Source organism: Etheostoma cragini, chromosome 13 (assembly GCF_013103735.1).
Source record: "Etheostoma cragini isolate CJK2018 chromosome 13, CSU_Ecrag_1.0, whole genome shotgun sequence".
NCBI lineage: Eukaryota > Metazoa > Chordata > Actinopteri > Perciformes > Percidae > Etheostoma > Etheostoma cragini.
Genome location: NC_048419.1, coordinates 14,225,240 through 14,241,723, shown reverse-complemented (window position 1 = coordinate 14,241,723; position 16,484 = coordinate 14,225,240). Strand labels below are relative to the sequence as shown.

Sequence of the window (16,484 nt, the reverse complement as noted above, 5' to 3'; positions counted from 1 at the left end):
TCCTTGCTAATACTTGAGCAAGTTATCAACACAAAGTACACATCTCCAGTTGTGGTTTTAGCAAACATCAGGAAGACTTATTATGTACACTTAACAGGAAGAGAATCTGTACAGTCTTGCAGGTTGTTGGACTTCTTTGTATCAGTGTTGATACAGTGCTGTGTAGATGTCTGTCAATGTGAAACTAGTGTTATATGGAATTCCTCTAACCCTCCATAAGCAAATAAGCATTTATTTTATTTCTTTGTTTTTTTAAGTACTTACACACAGACACAAGCATACACCTAAGACAATGTCTAAAATGTAATCCTGCTTTAACTTAAACATTATGGCACAATAAATGGGTAGACAAAGAGAAATAACATGTTCCTGTATTCCTTAATGTAAGTTGCGTTAATAAAATTCAATTAAAGATTTATCATATAAATAAATGTATATAGTAAACAATATTTTAATTATGTAGCTTATTTTGTGCGTTGCAGGACTTTTGTCTTATAAATAAGTGACGGTGAAGCTCTTCGTGAAGGCATTAACTAACATTGCACTTAAATTGAGAGACCAGTAGACATTTGATAGGAAATGTCTGTATCAGGTCAAACTCCGTAACAAATCAAAAATGTAAAGTTTTAAAACTGCATTTCAAGTCACACAGTAAAATAACATGCTTCTGAATACAGACAGGCCATTTGGAGGTAAAATAATGTATTCCATTTTTCATGGAAAACCTGTTAGATTGGATGCAGCTCACTTAACATCCCAACCCTGCTTTATATCCTATTTATGCTACCATCTTTAAATTTATCTAATCTAACAACGTAAAACCCATAAAACACTTGCCTACAATACCCTGTTGTATTCACATAATATTCAATTCAATGGTACAAACAACCCCAGCAACACAACCTGATTCATCTCTAACTTACACTATTTACTTGACAAGATCCATTAAGTGTAACAAAGAACTAAAGGAAAAACAAAGTGCTGGTGAGCTTTTGGCCTTCCATGTGGCTCAGCTAAGAAGAGGACTGTTTTCTTTCTGATCTTGAACAAGATCATCCTCCCCTAAGAAGACAGGCTCTGGGTTTTTGACCTCGTCAGCAACATCCACTCCTATCAGACCCACCACCCTGAAATGTGGGGAAAAAAACAGCATAAGAGCAGCAGAAAAGCCTTTGATACATTATAGTCTCTACCAATTACAACTAAACTGGGTAACTGTTTTCTCAGCATAGCTTCTCTCTGCACACGTGCATCCGAGTTTCCCCCCATCAAAGTCACTGATGTTTCAAATGTTACAACACCTAAAACCCCAATTAATGTACTTGTAGCCAGGTTTGACAATCTGTGGATCTACTGAAAAAAAGGGATTTTTTTTATTGTGTAGCCCATACTGTCCTTAGCTATTAGGCTGAGATTGGTGAACCAGTGGCTTTGTTATTCTGTAACTACTCTCCATGTAACAGAAGAAGCAGTACATGTGACAGAGATGGATTCACTGGAGGAGTTTTTGTTGCACCTCCCACACTGACTCAGCAGCACTACTTTGCCAACTCATTGTAACAAAACAAATTGAAGAACACAATGTACCACAAATACGTAACTATACTTTTATGGCCATTTCTGTATAATAAGACATCATCAATTTTAAAGTTGTACACGTATAATTCCAAAAAGAAAACAAAATACTTAGTATCATAGATTAAAATTACTATATGAAGAGTTTTGGTAGGGTAGGTTTTGGAAGTTGGGTGTGGTGATCGCAAGAATGAGGAACCAACTCTTTATTTTCTGAGGGCCCAAAAGGTCAAGGAAGGCATTCACTTTTTCTAGTCAAGCAAAACTCAGCAAATAAAAGGTGTTTGTAATGCAACTTAATCCAAAGAGTACCGCTCTACACATGAAGCATATCTACACAGCATAAACTGTTCATTATTTGCTGTTTTTATTGCAGTATCAATGAATAACTTTGGGTAGAATACCCTCTGAACACCTTTTCAAGTCTGGAAATGTATTTTTAATTTATTTTATTTAACATTTATTTATACTTAAAGGGCATTGAGGTTTCCCTCTTGTATACTACAATTATGTAAACTATTTGGTCTTTGTAGTAAAATATGCAAAAGCGCTGGTACAATCCTTTAATGGTATACATTGACAATATGAGTGACTTACCCTAGGACAAACAAAGGGATGACACAGAGTCCTGCTGACAATAGGAAGACGAAGCCAGGGCACCATGCCACTGTAGCAGCATAGACACTGTTGAAGACTACGCCGGATACATTGTTAGTTACACTGTCCAGGAAGGAAAGAAGAGCAAACAGGGCTCCTGCAAAAAAAAAAAAATACCCGGGAGAGAAAAGAAACACGTTTTAAGAAATCATAGAGTGACTAAAAACCGGATCCACAGTATAGTTCCAATTCCCCTTTCCTTAAAGGAACAAACACTTGGAGGGCTTTGTTTTCAAGTAGATCATGAAGTTGCTAGGACAGGCAACTCATCAATGAACCCTGACTTTACAAAACACACAGACACGGTTCCATGGCTCTTGCAAAGCCCTAAACCCACTCACCCTGCTCCGACTTTGAGATGATCTTTGATAACATGGAGCGCAGAACAGGGAAAGGCATGATAGCCAGGAGCATTGGCACCCTCACTGTGGTAAACAAATAACAGAAGACAGACGTTACTTTACATATCATAATACAGAGACCATCATGTAACCACATCATGTTGTAAAATAAAACTATTTGACAGTTGTTTAATGCTATCTTTGTAAAAGAAAACAAACAAAGATTTAAATAAACAATGCAGTGATAATATATCATAAGTACATTGTCTTATTGGCTTACAATAATCTGATTGTGAACAATTGTACACATTGTAAACCGTAGGTTCTGTCAATCAACATGTGCAACAAGCCTGTTATGTTTCCTTATTTCATATTCTGTTTTATATTACTCTTCAGTTTTTTTTCTGTAGCTAAAATGTGTCTTATTTTTTTTAATATGATATCCTCTGTCTTTTTACACCTATTTATTTTAAGTAAAGCACTTCATGTTACAGATTAGAAAACGTCTAAATTAACATGGATATAAAAAAATGTCTTATGTGATGGTTAGCAATACGGAGGCATATTAGTTAGTTATTAAACAAGGCTACAAGGCCATAAACCCTGTGTCTAATTTCCCAACACAATTTCATGTACAGTAGAAGGAACTTAACCAAACTATTCAACATTACTGAACTTCTCCAAAAAATGAGAGAAGTGAACTTCTAAAAAAGGAAACCAGGTGCAGATTTTATTCCCGTTTCTGCACACACTTGACAGACAAGGCATTGGTTAATTAAACATTATTAAACAGGAGGCTCCAAACTAATGTATATTACTGGTTTAAGCAGCATTGTTGTTTTACAGTGTTTCTCACCTATGAACATCAGTAAAGTGGTCTTTGCAAACGCCAACAGAACCATGCCTGATATGACGGACAGAATTCCCATCAGGACAATGACCAGTTGTGGCACGCCACAGTATGTGAACACTGACACTCCTACAAAACTGGTCAGGAAGACAGTGGTGGACAACGCTGAGCCGTAGCCAATCAGAATCTCGGTCCAGCACAGTGGCTCATTCAGCTCATATAGTGTCATCAAGGAGATCCCACCCACATAAGCAAAGGAGAAGCTGGTGAAGACGAGTATCAGGAGGATCAAGACAGTTTTACACCTGCGGCTGGTCCTAGCAAACATTTGGTAGACCCCGTAGATCATCTGTTTTATGGCTGAGGGCTCAGGAGACCCATCTAAAAGAATGGCATCAGTCGGAGCCTTTTTCACAGTCTCTTCTAAAATGAAAATTGCATAGAGCAGAATCAAACACTGACACAATGCAGAGGTCAGGAAAGGCCAGTTAAAGCCTGCAGTTCTCAAAAAGTAGCCTGATGATATTGAAGCCACCCCAGACAACAGGCCAATCATCATGTCCACTCCAGCCATGCGCAGCGTCTTCTGACGGCCATCCTCACACAAGTCTGCTACGTAGGCAAAGCAGCCCCCTAGAAATGTGCCTAAGCCACCAAACAGAGAACTGAGAAGCGAGGAGCCAATAAGCAAGTAAATGTTGAGCTCAAAGTAGGACACTGTCAGGAAGGCCAAATTGTAGATCAACGAGCCAATCAAAGGCATGATGATTGTAATCTTGCGTCCTCCCAGGTCACTATAGGCCACAAGCATGAGGGTGACAACCAAAGAAGGGACTGTGGAGAAGAGCTCTGTGTAAAGGGAGAAGAGAGATGCCTGCCTCTGTACCTCCTAGAAACACAAAAAGAGAGAGCATGGTTGAGTCTAAAAATAATGTATGGGCAGGCACAAGTGTAACAGCAGGCCTCAAGGCAAAATATCTACCATTAAATTGGCGACTATCCTACAAATGATATCAGTTTAACAAAAATAGTGACAATCCAATGTCATGAAACCAACACAGAATGGAAGCACTTTGATGTGCGCATCATGTGATTTTTTTTCAGGGCCAAGAGGAACTCAGCTTTCTGTAATGCAACAGGTGCAGGAGCTACTTTCTGGCTTTCCAGATCAGTGCATTTGTTCTCACTTCTCTGCCTTGTTTCATTCTTCCTTTATAAATACAACTTTTTCACTTTTTACAGAAGTTTATTTTTTTCTAAATCCCTTTTATAATATGGTATGCCTTGGTGTACTGCAGACTTAATTGATGTGAACTGATAAGTGATATTTGTGCTCTGGCATTTTAGCAAAAGTGTTGCTATGCAGCATATACATTCATTATTGTCTGTATGAGTTAAGAACAGTAACCTTTAGACACAGGTCTCACCATATCACCTAAAGGTACAGTAAATCAGGTATTTTTATCTGAGCTTTGTTGCTAGAAGGGATCTCAAAGGAGTCAGGTAACTGAATTTTACTTTTAGCTTGAATTACTTAAAACGCTTGCTCTCTTACACCGAGAGTTAAGTGACTAACCTCATGGTAGCTGGAATGGTTGCTGCTGCTGCTGCTGTTCTCTGCACATCTGGAAGAGTTGTCAGAGATGGGATAGGTGGTGTTTGTGAACTCCTGCCAAAGCCTCCGGTACACATACTGCTGCACAAGAGGATAGATGAGAAAACTGGAGAAAGCGTATAGTGCAACCACAGGCTCCACGAGGAAAAGACCCCTCATTTTGAAGGGTTGCAATATTCCTTTAAAAAAAGAGATGAAGAGAATCAATTTAAAGTTAACATGAACACAGATAAGGTAAACTGTTCAGTTTTTTTAAACGTATGCGTGAATAAATAGCCTAAGACTTATGAATTTGAACAACTCAAGCTTATTGAGTAATTAGTGACCCTTCACTTTAATAACATTCAGGTACAGTGTGCAGGTGAATGATATCCACATTCCTCGACAACAAAACAGACATCTAAACTACGTGGAAGTTTAGATATGTGTTTAGTTGTTGTCGATGACAGCGTTTGCAGTGTACTACATTATCGATCCAACATTATCTAACAGTTATTGTTTAGTGGAATATAACATAATAATTAACCATGTAATATAGCCTACAACTTGTTCCTTTGAATAATGCTTTAATAATTAGATAACACGCAATGGAAGATAACAACAGTCTTTACCTTATTTTTTTTCAAGATGTTGACCAGAACATGCAGTATAAATCTGACTCTGACCTTTCAGATCGTCGATTGGACCATGTTTATAATTACATTGCAAGACATTGTGTTTACGACTCGGTCAGCTATCTTTCTTTATACAGAAGCGCTCGGCGTGTTGTGAAACACCAATATCCCGCCTCTCACAACACGATTGGACAGCCATCTTTCATGGCTGTTTATTCGATAGGTGGAACTGTCAATCATGAGAAAACTCGGGCGAGAACATTTTGTGACTTCCTGTTTCAGGCTCTTTATGGCATATTAACGTGGTATATTTGAAATACATTCATGGACTGTTCAACCGGATTTAGCTATAAATTGCTTTATTTGTGAACTCTAAATTATTCCGTTGTATAAAAGCACATGGTACCTTTACTATCGTTAGTAACGTTGATGTAGGCGTGCTTTGCGTTGGAATGTACCATTTTTGCCAACACGGAAGGATTTTGTTGTGACAGCGGAGAAACCCGGCGGGGGCACTAGCTAGACGGTAAGGTGAAATCCTCATCCCTTCCGCTGTTTTATTTATATCAAACCCTCAACTTTAAAAAAGAGCCGACATTCAGATGTATGCACATGCTTATGTTTTACCTGAGTGAGTCGGTCAATTGTATGAATTAAAAGTAAATGTCATATTATCATCCCGGATGTGCAGGTAACGTTCGTAACGTTACCACCGTCAACATACCATCAGCTAGCGAATCATAGCTAACGTTACCCCTGTGATTAATTTAGATAACTTAGCTAACGTTACTAGCTAGCATTAACGTTAGATGGGTAAACGACAACTTTATTAGTGTATCTCTTTCGTTTTCTTAGTTGGTTTTTCACCTCACAAAATCCAGAGTGAGAGCTAGCTGGCGGGTCATATTAACGTTAGCGTTAGCTTCGCCTGCTGCAGTTGCATTATAAAGTCGTGACTGTCCGTGTCAGGATGGATGGATGATATTTCAGTTCCCCGGCCTAACGTTATCATTTACAGTGTTGGTGCTGCTCATAATCTCTAGCTAACGTTGCTTGCAATATTCACATACGTTTGTCATATGTTTCGGCCCTGGCTATGACTATTATTGATAGTTTGTTAGTCTTTTGATTTCGCAATGAAAGTTTTCCTGGTTTTACGCGTGATGTTATTACCTACATAGTTTCCAATAATGTGTAATACAATTAAGAATGTGTAATGCAAATTCTAAATCGTAAAACAAAAAATGCATTACCTGCAATCAGAGTGGATTACATTTTTTTTTTTGAAAAGTCCTTATTGCCACAACATTAGCTACACATAAATGATTCATTTTTAACAAAACTTCCTGAAAAGCAAGTGATGAATGGCGAAGTGTTAAGTTACCTCTCCATCAATAATCAATTGACAATTGTACACTATAGTAGCCATACAATAACAGATGGTGTGTCTCATTGTAAGTTTCTCTCTTTTCTGATGTACTGTTATTCATTCTTTTTGGTTTCCAGGTCGTAACGTAACATTGGGGTTTTTCATCTTGGATCAACAATGGCATTCAGCAAGGGATATCGCATTTACCACAAGCTGGACCCACCCCCCTACAGTGTTATAGTGGAAACTAGAACCAGGGAAGAATGCCTGATGTTTGAATCTGGGGCTGTTGCTGTTCTGTGTAAGACATCTTGTTTGATTGGACTTTAATGAGAGATGATTTAAATACTCTGAACTCCTGTCCCACATAAGGATGCTACAAGGGAAATTCAGCTGTAAGAGACATATCATTGACTGTCAAGTCATGGACATGATTCTGTACTATGAATAAGTCACAGGCTACATTCAAAGGAGAGTACTACCAATTAGAGGTGCAACGATGAATCTATTTGTTGTCAGCTATTAAATTATTCACCAAGTTTTTTGATAATCGGTTTGAGTCATTTTTTAATTTAAAATAAAATAAGATTTCTTTGATTCCAACTTCTTAAATCTTCTCTAGTTTCTTCTCTCCTCTCTGACAGTAAATTGAAAATCTTTTGAGCTGTAGACAAAACAAGACAATCAGGACATCATCTTAGGCTTTGAGGAAACACTGATCCACATTTTTGACCATGTTTTGACATTTTTATAGATCAAACATCTAATCCATTGATCGAGAACTATGAAAATAATCGTTAGTTGCAGCCCTAATACTAATATTTAACTTTGTGTTGATTTTGTTTGTCTTCTAGCGGCGGCAGAGAAGGAGGCCATTAAAAACACATACAGCAAGATTGTTGATGCCTATGGCATCCTGGGTGTCCTTCGCCTAAACCTGGGTAAGCTACAGACACATATTCTTTATTCATTGCTCCTTGTTCCAGAAATTTCCTGGATTCAGTCCAGCCTGAAACTAGGTTCTTGTGTGATGTGACAGTGATGGTCCCCTGGTTTGTATTTGCGTTACTGCTTATTGTATGAGCTTCTTTCTTCTGACCTCTACATAACCTTGGATACTCTTGTTGTCACAACGAAGGAAAAAGCCACGTAAAAGATTAAAGCTCAGTCTTATAGATGGCTGAGATTTGACTGGCTGAGGATTTCCTTTAACGGAGTGGTACTAAAGTTGAATTAACCATTTATTGTCCAGTCTCTTAATGTTTTATCATATGTTTTTTGATGCAATGCTTCATATCTATCAACATACTGCTTTTTTTTAATTCCTTTTCTTTACAATTCACCATATATAATGTTTACATACTCCTGTCCCTTTTCTTTGTTCACCATACTCTACCTTACGTATGCAGGGGACTCCATGCTCCACAGTCTGGTGGTTGTGACAGGATGCAGCTCTGTGGGGAAGGTGCAGGATTCCGAGGTTTTCAGGGTCACACAGACAGATTTTATATCGCTGAAGAATGATCCAGGAGATGAGGACCGGATCGCTGAAGTACGAAAAGTCCTGAACTCAGGACACTTCTACTTTGCGTGGTCTGCCACTGGAGTCAGCATGGACTTGAGTCTCAATGCACATCGCAGGATCCTAGAGGACACAACAGATAACCGCTTCTTTTGGTAAGAGCATGAAATGTTTACTGTACCGAGGTTGTAAGAAGTAGGCATGTATCAAGCAATTTCTGAATTAATAGATACAAACTAAATATGTGTTCTGCAATCTGAACAGTCCTTCTGGTAAAATATTTTTTTCTGAGTCTGTGATTTGCAACCAAGATGTGAAAATGTACTGTTCACATTGAATAGGTTTGTGTGTTCACTGTTGTGTGTGTGTGTGTGTGTGTGTTTGTGTTTTGATTAATCAAAAGGAACCAATCTCTGCACCTGCACCTGAAACACTACGGAGTAAACTGTGATGACTGGCTGTTGAGGCTGATGTGTGGTGGTGTGGAGATCAGGACCATATATGCAGGGCACAAACAGGCTAAGGCTTGCACCTTCTCCCGCCTCAGCTCTGAGCGAGCCGGCACGCGATTCAACGTCCGAGGTACAAATGACGACGGACAGGTCGCCAACTTTGTGGAGACTGAACAGGTGACTCAGCAGTTTAATTAAATCTCTTTTCCCGTTTGAAAGGTGTAGATGATAAAAGCTGCTGATTTAAAAATCTGTTTGGTACTGTAGTTGCATCAGTATCTATGTGCTCTGTGCACATAACCTTGGTTAATACAGTCTTGTTTAAATATTGACTGTTGAGGAGTAAACCTGAGACTTGTACTAAGAATCAAGATCAACATGGTCTGGATTTATTTCAGTTACTCGGTGCACCTAACCTAACAGCCGCTGTCCCGCACAAGCTGTGTCACAACGGTGGTTAAGTAGTTCACTCAACTCGGGGTTTCCCAATCTAGCCACCGGCGCGTTCACATAAAAGAGGTGGTGTTTGCACAGCGTGACCAATCGCAAAAATATACCAGAGCCTCATATTTTAAATAAGAGGAGTTAATTATAATTCTACATAAATATGAAGAATACAGACATGGTTTACAGCCAAAACACAATACAGTTTTTGCTTCTTAAAACTGGAAAGGTGGCTAAAAAAAAGCTGATCAATATCACTTCCTCATCAGTCAGGCCCAAGATCTGAGCATAATTACACTTGTACTTTTTTCGTTGCTTTAGCCTTTTATTTCAGTTGCAACCCTGGCAGTGGGAAGCGGTTGCAAGAGCTAATGAAAAATATAAAAACATAATTCAAACCGATGTGCCTATTTGGCACTACATGGATTAAGAAGCCAATAAGTGGCCTATACGTAATTCCCTCCGCTGAAACTCTATAGCTTTCATAAAAATGCCCATCAGGGAATGTTAACGGGGGTTGTCGCTTTCTAAATATTTTAACTTTTCTGAGCGCACCTCTTTCTGTCTCTCCTCACACAGAGGTACAGCTTATCTTCTAAGAACGGTGACACCCAGTAAGCTCAATAGCACCAAATCTTCATAGTACAGGCCTCTGGTGCAGCCTTGTAGTGAAACACTATTGTTCCAGCATGTTATGTTATGTATGTCACTATAGAATTAAATTGTTCAACAATTGTAATTATAGATTCATATGTAACATTAAAAAGTAACAGAAAAAACAGAAGGATTTTCTGCAATTTTTTTCTTATTATTTTGCTTTTATTGCTGAGTCAGCACATTGTCTGTAGACACATTGGCTGGATATTTGAATACACAAGCTTACTTCTAAGCTCTTCATTGTGGAAAATTACTCAATTTGCATTTTCCCTTGGTCTACTTTATAGGTTGGACAGAGACAGTTACAGTTGCAATACAAGGAAGTGCAGTAAAACCACCATTATATGCTGCCTCCAAAATGATCGTAGTGGCTTTTTTCAAAGTCTGAATAGAAATTGAATAAAATAGAATCTTCAGATGTGTAGTGGTTAACAGGGTTTTGGTTCTGGATTATATTGTATTGTCAGGTGTTCTGGTTATTTTGGCCAGCCCCTGTAATGCTGGTCATGCAGATTAATGATTTGGGCCTCAACAATATGCCATCAGCCACTGAAAACAGTAGCCCCTTTACAAAGTTCATGATTTGACCTTTCCATTTTCCTTGTGTCCTGACGAAGCGAACAACGACACACATGCTGGTATTGTCTATACACTAATATATGATGCCATTTCCCTCTCTGCATTATACTCTCATAGAAGAATTAACTTTCTGACAGTTTAAAAATTCTATATTCCTTTTTGTTCTTTTTATCCTCCTAAAGGTTGTATACAGTTAATATTTAACATTATAACTTTTCACAAGCTGTGTTTGTCACATTGCATATATGATTAATGGTAACCAAACATCCCTCTTGTTTTGAACAGGTTATTTTCCTGGACGACAAAGTCTCGTCCTTCATACAGATCCGTGGGTCCATTCCTCTTTTCTGGGAACAGCCAGGAATCCAGGTAACGGAAACTAAACTTATTCTATAAAGACAGCCTAGAATTGTAATTGTGAGGTTTTCATATATTAAGCCACATTATATGAAAATCATATAACCGCCTTCATGTTTGTGTAAAACTCCTACCAATTTTGTAAATGGTGCAGTTGTAGATAAGGCTTCTTTAGTTTCAGTTAATTGCACATTGTAAGTGTACACCGAACTCTGACGAAGCTACCACTCCTATGTGGAGCTCTTGCAAAACAAGAAAAACACTTGGATTAAAATACATTGTATTTGGCATTTGTGGGGAATGAAACATCTCCTTGTAATTACACGGGAAACTTTTACCCTAGTTTTAACACATTTTATCCATGCTGCTGTGTTCAGAAAAAGAGCATTAAGGGTGTTTTGTTGCACCTGAATGAGAATCGGCATCCTAAAGGCACGGCTGAGAACCCCCACCTGGTATAACCTTCTTTTTGTTTTGACTCTTGCTGGTGCTGGCGCTTTCATTTTGCAGGCTTTCTCTGTGCACTGCCAAAGGCCAGGGGTGAAAACCAAGGCAATCCAATCGTGAATAATTATCCAGGTTTCATACCCAGTTATGGTGTTCATGTAATTGGTGACCTCAGGAAAACCCATTTTGGAGATCTAAAGCAGGAACTAGGCTCACCTATTAAATGCACACCATAAACAACATCACTGGGATTCTCCTGCACTTATCTTGACATTGCACAGACTGGTGAATTAGATCAGACTTGGGGGAGGTTAATGGTAGAAATAGTGGTTAGTAAAGGGCATTTTTCTGTTCTCCTCAGCTCCCAGACTTCATTGGTCAGGTGAGAGTTTGGTCTGAAAACATCCCCTACCCAAACCCTTTTTACTTAATCTGCTGATTTCCCCCCAGTAAACTGGATAGGTGTCAATTGATTATATAGAAGAATGAGCTGCTAAATATCTTAGAGGGTCAAGAAAAACCAGGACCATATTAGTCACCTATTCAGTCCACAGTGTCTATGGTTTGGTCAAATTACAGGGTAGTGGGCCCGGGGTTGTTTCCAGACAGAACTGTAATCTTCTTGCTTTTAAAGACCTGTTTTATCTTAGTCCCCTCAACCAATTGTGGCTTTGTATGCTTGCTTTCTTCTCCCCATACTCTCTCATTCATTCCTCGAGCAGGATAGTTTGTTTCAGCTTTATCCAGAGGAAGAGTTATTAATCTTTCTACAATAAGTTTACATTAGAAATAGTGGTGGAGTAGTCTCTAAATCATATTTTTAGTGTAGTGTCATAAAACCCTGCTGCAAAAGATGTAAATAAGTAAAGTGATAGTGCTGCTGCCTCATCTTAAGTGGCTTTCACACCGATACAGCAGTTTGGTGCACTTGGTGCGATTAGGGGGTGAAATTGCAACTTGTTGCATTTTTCATTTGTTTCGGTTTGCTTTCACACTGCACTTTGTCAAATGCACCAAACACTGGGTCACACGGTGGAAACGGTTGCTTGTTCATTGGATGGAATATCCAAAACTCGCTGACACTTTGAGTCCCAGAAATAATTACGAATTGGGTTTTCTGTGTCTGTTTTGGTGTTTCTAATATTTCCGAAGAAAGCTAACAATGTGAGCAGTTGACTAGTCTCACTTTGCCAGACCCTCCTCCAAAGTGTGCTGAGGTAGGGGATGGTTTAATGGCATTTCTTTGAACCAATCAGAATCGTCTGTGGCGGTTCTGAACTCCGCACAGAGCTGCTGTAAAACAGTCATGTGAGTGCAAACTCAGATTGGACAGGTGGTCTGGCTAGCAGTCTTAATTTACCATGCCGAGATCTGAGGAGCAGTCAACCATAGTCCTCATAAATCCACCAGATTTTAAAATTCCAACACAAAGAAAGCGTAAGGAAACTGAAAATACATGCATCCGGCGGAATTTCCTGCAGCACGGGAGCAATCCCGCAAGTGAAACGCAGAGGATATGGACTAGCAGCTGACAGACAGCGGGTGAAGGAGAGAGAGAGAGTGAGAGAGAAAGAGATGATGATGTCATACAGACGACCAACGAAGTGTGGTCAGAACAGCTTATGGATATGAAAGTTAACTTAGCTTAAATCATATACAGTACAAGTCCGTAAATTGTGTGCAAGGTTAGAATTGCTGGCTAATAAATGGTTCACTATTTGGACTGGACCGCGTTCTCGCCCAAAGTGAACCGAACTGTAGTTCACATCGAAGATAACCGAGATCCCCGTTTTCAAGTGGACCAGATATCATTTGTTGGATTGGCACCAGTACTGGGATGAGTTTTTACACCCGCCCAAACTAACCGAACCGGACTATCTGACCAAACGCTCCAGGGTTTGGTTCAAACGGACCATTACAACATTATTCACAAATATGCGTTGTACTGTACTAAAAGAGGCCTTAGCTTTAAAAACATTCTTCGGAATGACTGCATTCAAACATCTAATCAATCAATTACAGATTCAAATATTTAATGAATTGGTTGAAGTACTTCTTAAGATTAATAGTCAACTAACAGTTTCTTAAGTTGAGGACAAACTTACGGTAAGTGCCATGAAATATGTAACCCGGTGTTGGAGTAAGATATGAAGAGGTTTTTTTATGCTCTACATAAAATCATTATAGAGCAATTAAAAGCAGCATTCTAAATTAGCTGCAGCTGTTGAATTTATATTTTAGGGAGACCTGGAAATACACTGAAAAATTAAGGTAGATGGTGATATAGTTATGTCACTTTGTGTGTCGTCCACATAATTCTGGTAATTTATTTTGTTGATGATTTCCCATAATCTGAGTCACTGGAAGAATGTAGATGTTAAAAAAAAGAGTCCCCAGAATGGATCCTTGGGAATCTCCGCATGTCATATGTGTCTGCTCAGATGTATCATTACCTATAGACACAAAGCATTCTGTTGGTGAGGGGGGGTATGAGATTCCTTGTGTTGGGTTTGACGTCTTCCATGCTCAAAGCTCTCGTCAGATGAAGGCTGAGGTAGATCTTTGTTGCGTTGTTTGTTTTTCCTCTAGCTTAGATTACTCTTGTCTCGTGTCCTCAGCAGAGGGAACCGATGGGTAATGCAGGAGTAAAATAGGTTTGAGGTGAACACCTTTACTCTTGATTTGTCAATGAAAAGTCAGTCAGCCTTTAAAAAGCTGTTTCTGGTCCCAGAAAACGTTAATTTAACTGACAATTAAATACACTGAGTGGATGGTTCATGCAGATAAAAGACATGAGCCATGTGTTCAGTGCCAATATTCAAAGAGATGACTATGTTCATCAGATCAATAAAGTCCTGTGTCAGCATTTCATACTGTTGACCCTACATGCAGTATGATGTTTTTTTCACAGTTTCACACGATAGGCAGGATTAGATCTGCCAAGTCAGAGACCACGTCTTTGGGAAAGCAGAGTAAACATCTCAGGGCGCTTTTTACTTTTCCCATTACTCTTCCTCCAATTTCTCAGGAATAAGATTTATTCTTAGGCTTTGCACCAAGAGAGTTCCAGGGAGGACTACCACTCGTAGACGTATTACCCTCCTAAAGCTCTAAGGTGTACAGCTGTAACCTGAGTCATTTCAAATGCTTTTCAGAAAGTTATTAAATATGCATAGACCTGCACAACACTAGAGAGTGGAATGACAAAATGGCAGCAGCATGGAGTAAAATGTCTAGCCCTGCCGAACACAGACCTAGACAAAATTGGCACATACATACATTTTTAGCAGATCATGTCTGGAGATCAAATGCAGTGGTAATAATGATTGACTGGTGTGTTTGTCACCAGTAGGAGAAAGAGCAGGCCGAAACTGAATGGTGCATGAGGGATGATGATACATGATTTTGTGTTGTTGATGACAAGCCATTAGAGACCGGAAAATACTTTTTTTCAAGCAAGAGAAGATAATCAAGAGTTGATGTTTAAGCTCAGGCAGACAGTGATGCGTTGGGAACTACAAGGGAACAAGTGAGGACCTGTGCAGTGCAGAGTAAATAGACTTTCCGTGTGACGGACGATTTGCACCTCAGCCTGTCAAGGTGTGATCATGCCTGCCTTTACTTCTCTGTGAGGCTCTTTGGTATTTCTCGTGATTCAGTGATATTCTCAAAATGAGGGAATAAAGAGCAGAATTAGTGAGACAAAAAGCAAGCAAAGAAGCAAAAGGAAAAGAAAAAAAAGTATACAAAGTTCTAATGCTGTATAGTGTCTTTGACTCTGTATGAACAAGTCTTCCTATTCTGCCCCTGTGCTGCTGTTGTCCAATGGCTTGGTTCCACTGTAAAGGTCTTGTTTCCACTGTTCAAATGCTATCCCAAATTCCTATCCCAACTTCATTCTTCACCACCAGGTTTCCTGGTCATCTGCAACATGTGTGTTTGCACAACTTTAAAGCATCTGATTTTTAGTGAAGGACTTTGTGTTTGTCTTTTCTTGCTGTCCCTGACCTGCAGGTTGGCTCTCATCGTGTCAAACTCTCAAGGGGATTTGAGGCAAATGCGCCAGCATTCGAAAGGTAATTATTTGTGTGTAGCAGTTTTTAGCTGCTTCATGTGGCATACAACAGATTACCATTCCTCTGAGGAGCAGAGGAGACACTACAATCAGACTCTTGAAGGAGATGTTAATTGAAGTGTGTCCTCGGAGGCCGGTTTATTGCAGTGAAGAGAAAGGACACAACAGGAGCCCTTGATTAGCTGTCAACTTTAATAATCTGTATTTTATATTAATTGCAGACAGTTTCTTTGCAAGTCCTTCCTTGACTTTTTGCACATCCCCTATGCATGGCATTCAGCTCCAGATAGACTATTTTTTAAATAAGTTATTTCAATTGTCTTCCCAGTGTAGTATCATTCCAAATTTTTGTCTGAGAGTTGGATAAATACAATTGGAGACCAAATGGGCTGTGATAAATGTGTGCCTCTTCCACATTCATATCTAGAACTGATTGAAACATTTGTCTAGTTTCTTTACAGAAGTACAATGTTTGCAAGTATCACAACATAATGTCATTTCTAAATGGTCACATTAGCTTGCAGTCTTGCTAGGGTCTCTTAAGCCAGATGGATTGTCGTCGTTTCTAAACCCAGGCCGTCTAGAGGACAGATAATCACTGTGGCACACCCCTGACAGTACCGTGTCTGGTTTCATCCTTATCAACTTTCTATGTCGTCCTGTCCGTCTCAGAGCAGCCATGCTGTTCACTCAGTTCAAGGCAACCAAATGCTCTAAAGCTATGAAGACCAACAGTGGTTCTCTCTGGTTGTTTTCAAGACTTAAGAGGGTGGACTGATCTGAGCTATATATATTTATAGATATATATCTATATCTCTATATCTATAATGAAAAAATGCTTTAAAAATGCACAGTGGTGAATAAAACTATGATTGACTTTAAGATTAAACAATAGTTATGCAAACATTTTATATATATATACATATATAT

The 16,484-nt window shown here is 39.1% G+C and overlaps 2 protein-coding genes across 22 annotated transcripts in view; one reads left to right on the top strand and one right to left on the bottom strand.

The window, feature by feature from the left end:
• Positions 1-221: 221 nt before the first annotated feature.
• slc46a3 (solute carrier family 46 member 3) lies at positions 222-5,826 on the bottom strand. Of its 2 annotated transcripts, none has more exons than XM_034891126.1 (6): positions 5,650-5,826; positions 5,000-5,217; positions 3,430-4,312; positions 2,574-2,657; positions 2,173-2,329; positions 222-1,127 (listed from the first exon to the last, which is right to left on the bottom strand). In XM_034891126.1, the coding sequence occupies exons 2-6, from the start codon at positions 5,195-5,197 to the stop codon at positions 1,010-1,012; spliced, it is 1,440 nt and encodes a 479-aa protein (XP_034747017.1). In that variant the 5' UTR covers positions 5,198-5,217; positions 5,650-5,826; the 3' UTR covers positions 222-1,009. The 2 variants fall into 2 exon arrangements, with proteins under 2 accessions (XP_034747017.1, XP_034747018.1); XM_034891127.1 differs by having other exon boundaries at positions 5,704-5,820.
• Positions 5,827-5,921: 95 nt separating this feature from the next.
• The window catches only part of synj1 (synaptojanin 1), a 25,251-nt gene continuing 14,688 nt past the window's right edge, over positions 5,922-16,484 (top strand). For 6 of the 20 annotated variants that reach the window (XM_034891118.1, XM_034891116.1, XM_034891110.1 and 3 more), the window contains exons 1-8: positions 5,925-6,178; positions 7,159-7,322; positions 7,876-7,962; positions 8,431-8,698; positions 8,947-9,172; positions 10,961-11,044; positions 11,410-11,487; positions 15,494-15,555. In XM_034891118.1, the coding sequence (XP_034747009.1) occupies positions 7,199-7,322; positions 7,876-7,962; positions 8,431-8,698; positions 8,947-9,172; positions 10,961-11,044; positions 11,410-11,487; positions 15,494-15,555 (929 nt within the window). In that variant the 5' untranslated portion in view covers positions 5,925-6,178; positions 7,159-7,198. Of the gene's footprint in view, positions 6,179-7,158; positions 7,323-7,875; positions 7,963-8,430; positions 8,699-8,946; positions 9,173-10,960; positions 11,045-11,409; positions 11,488-15,493; positions 15,556-16,484 lie in introns of all 20 variants that reach the window. The other 14 variants (XM_034891109.1, XM_034891106.1, XM_034891108.1 and 11 more) reach the window with 5 other exon arrangements.

Bases quoted from the DNA above. Each gene is read 5' to 3' on its own strand.
- slc46a3 (XM_034891126.1), bottom strand. From the start codon at position 5,197: ATGAGGGGTCTTTTCCTCGTGGAGCCTGTGGTTGCACTATACGCTTTC. The intron at 4,313-4,999 runs GTTAGTCACTTA...TTGTGTTTCTAG, and splicing joins ACCATTCCAGCTACCATGAG to GAGGTACAGAGGCAGGCATC. The intron at 2,330-2,573 runs GTGAGTGGGTTT...TTTTTTTTGCAG, and splicing joins CATCTCAAAGTCGGAGCAGG to GAGCCCTGTTTGCTCTTCTT.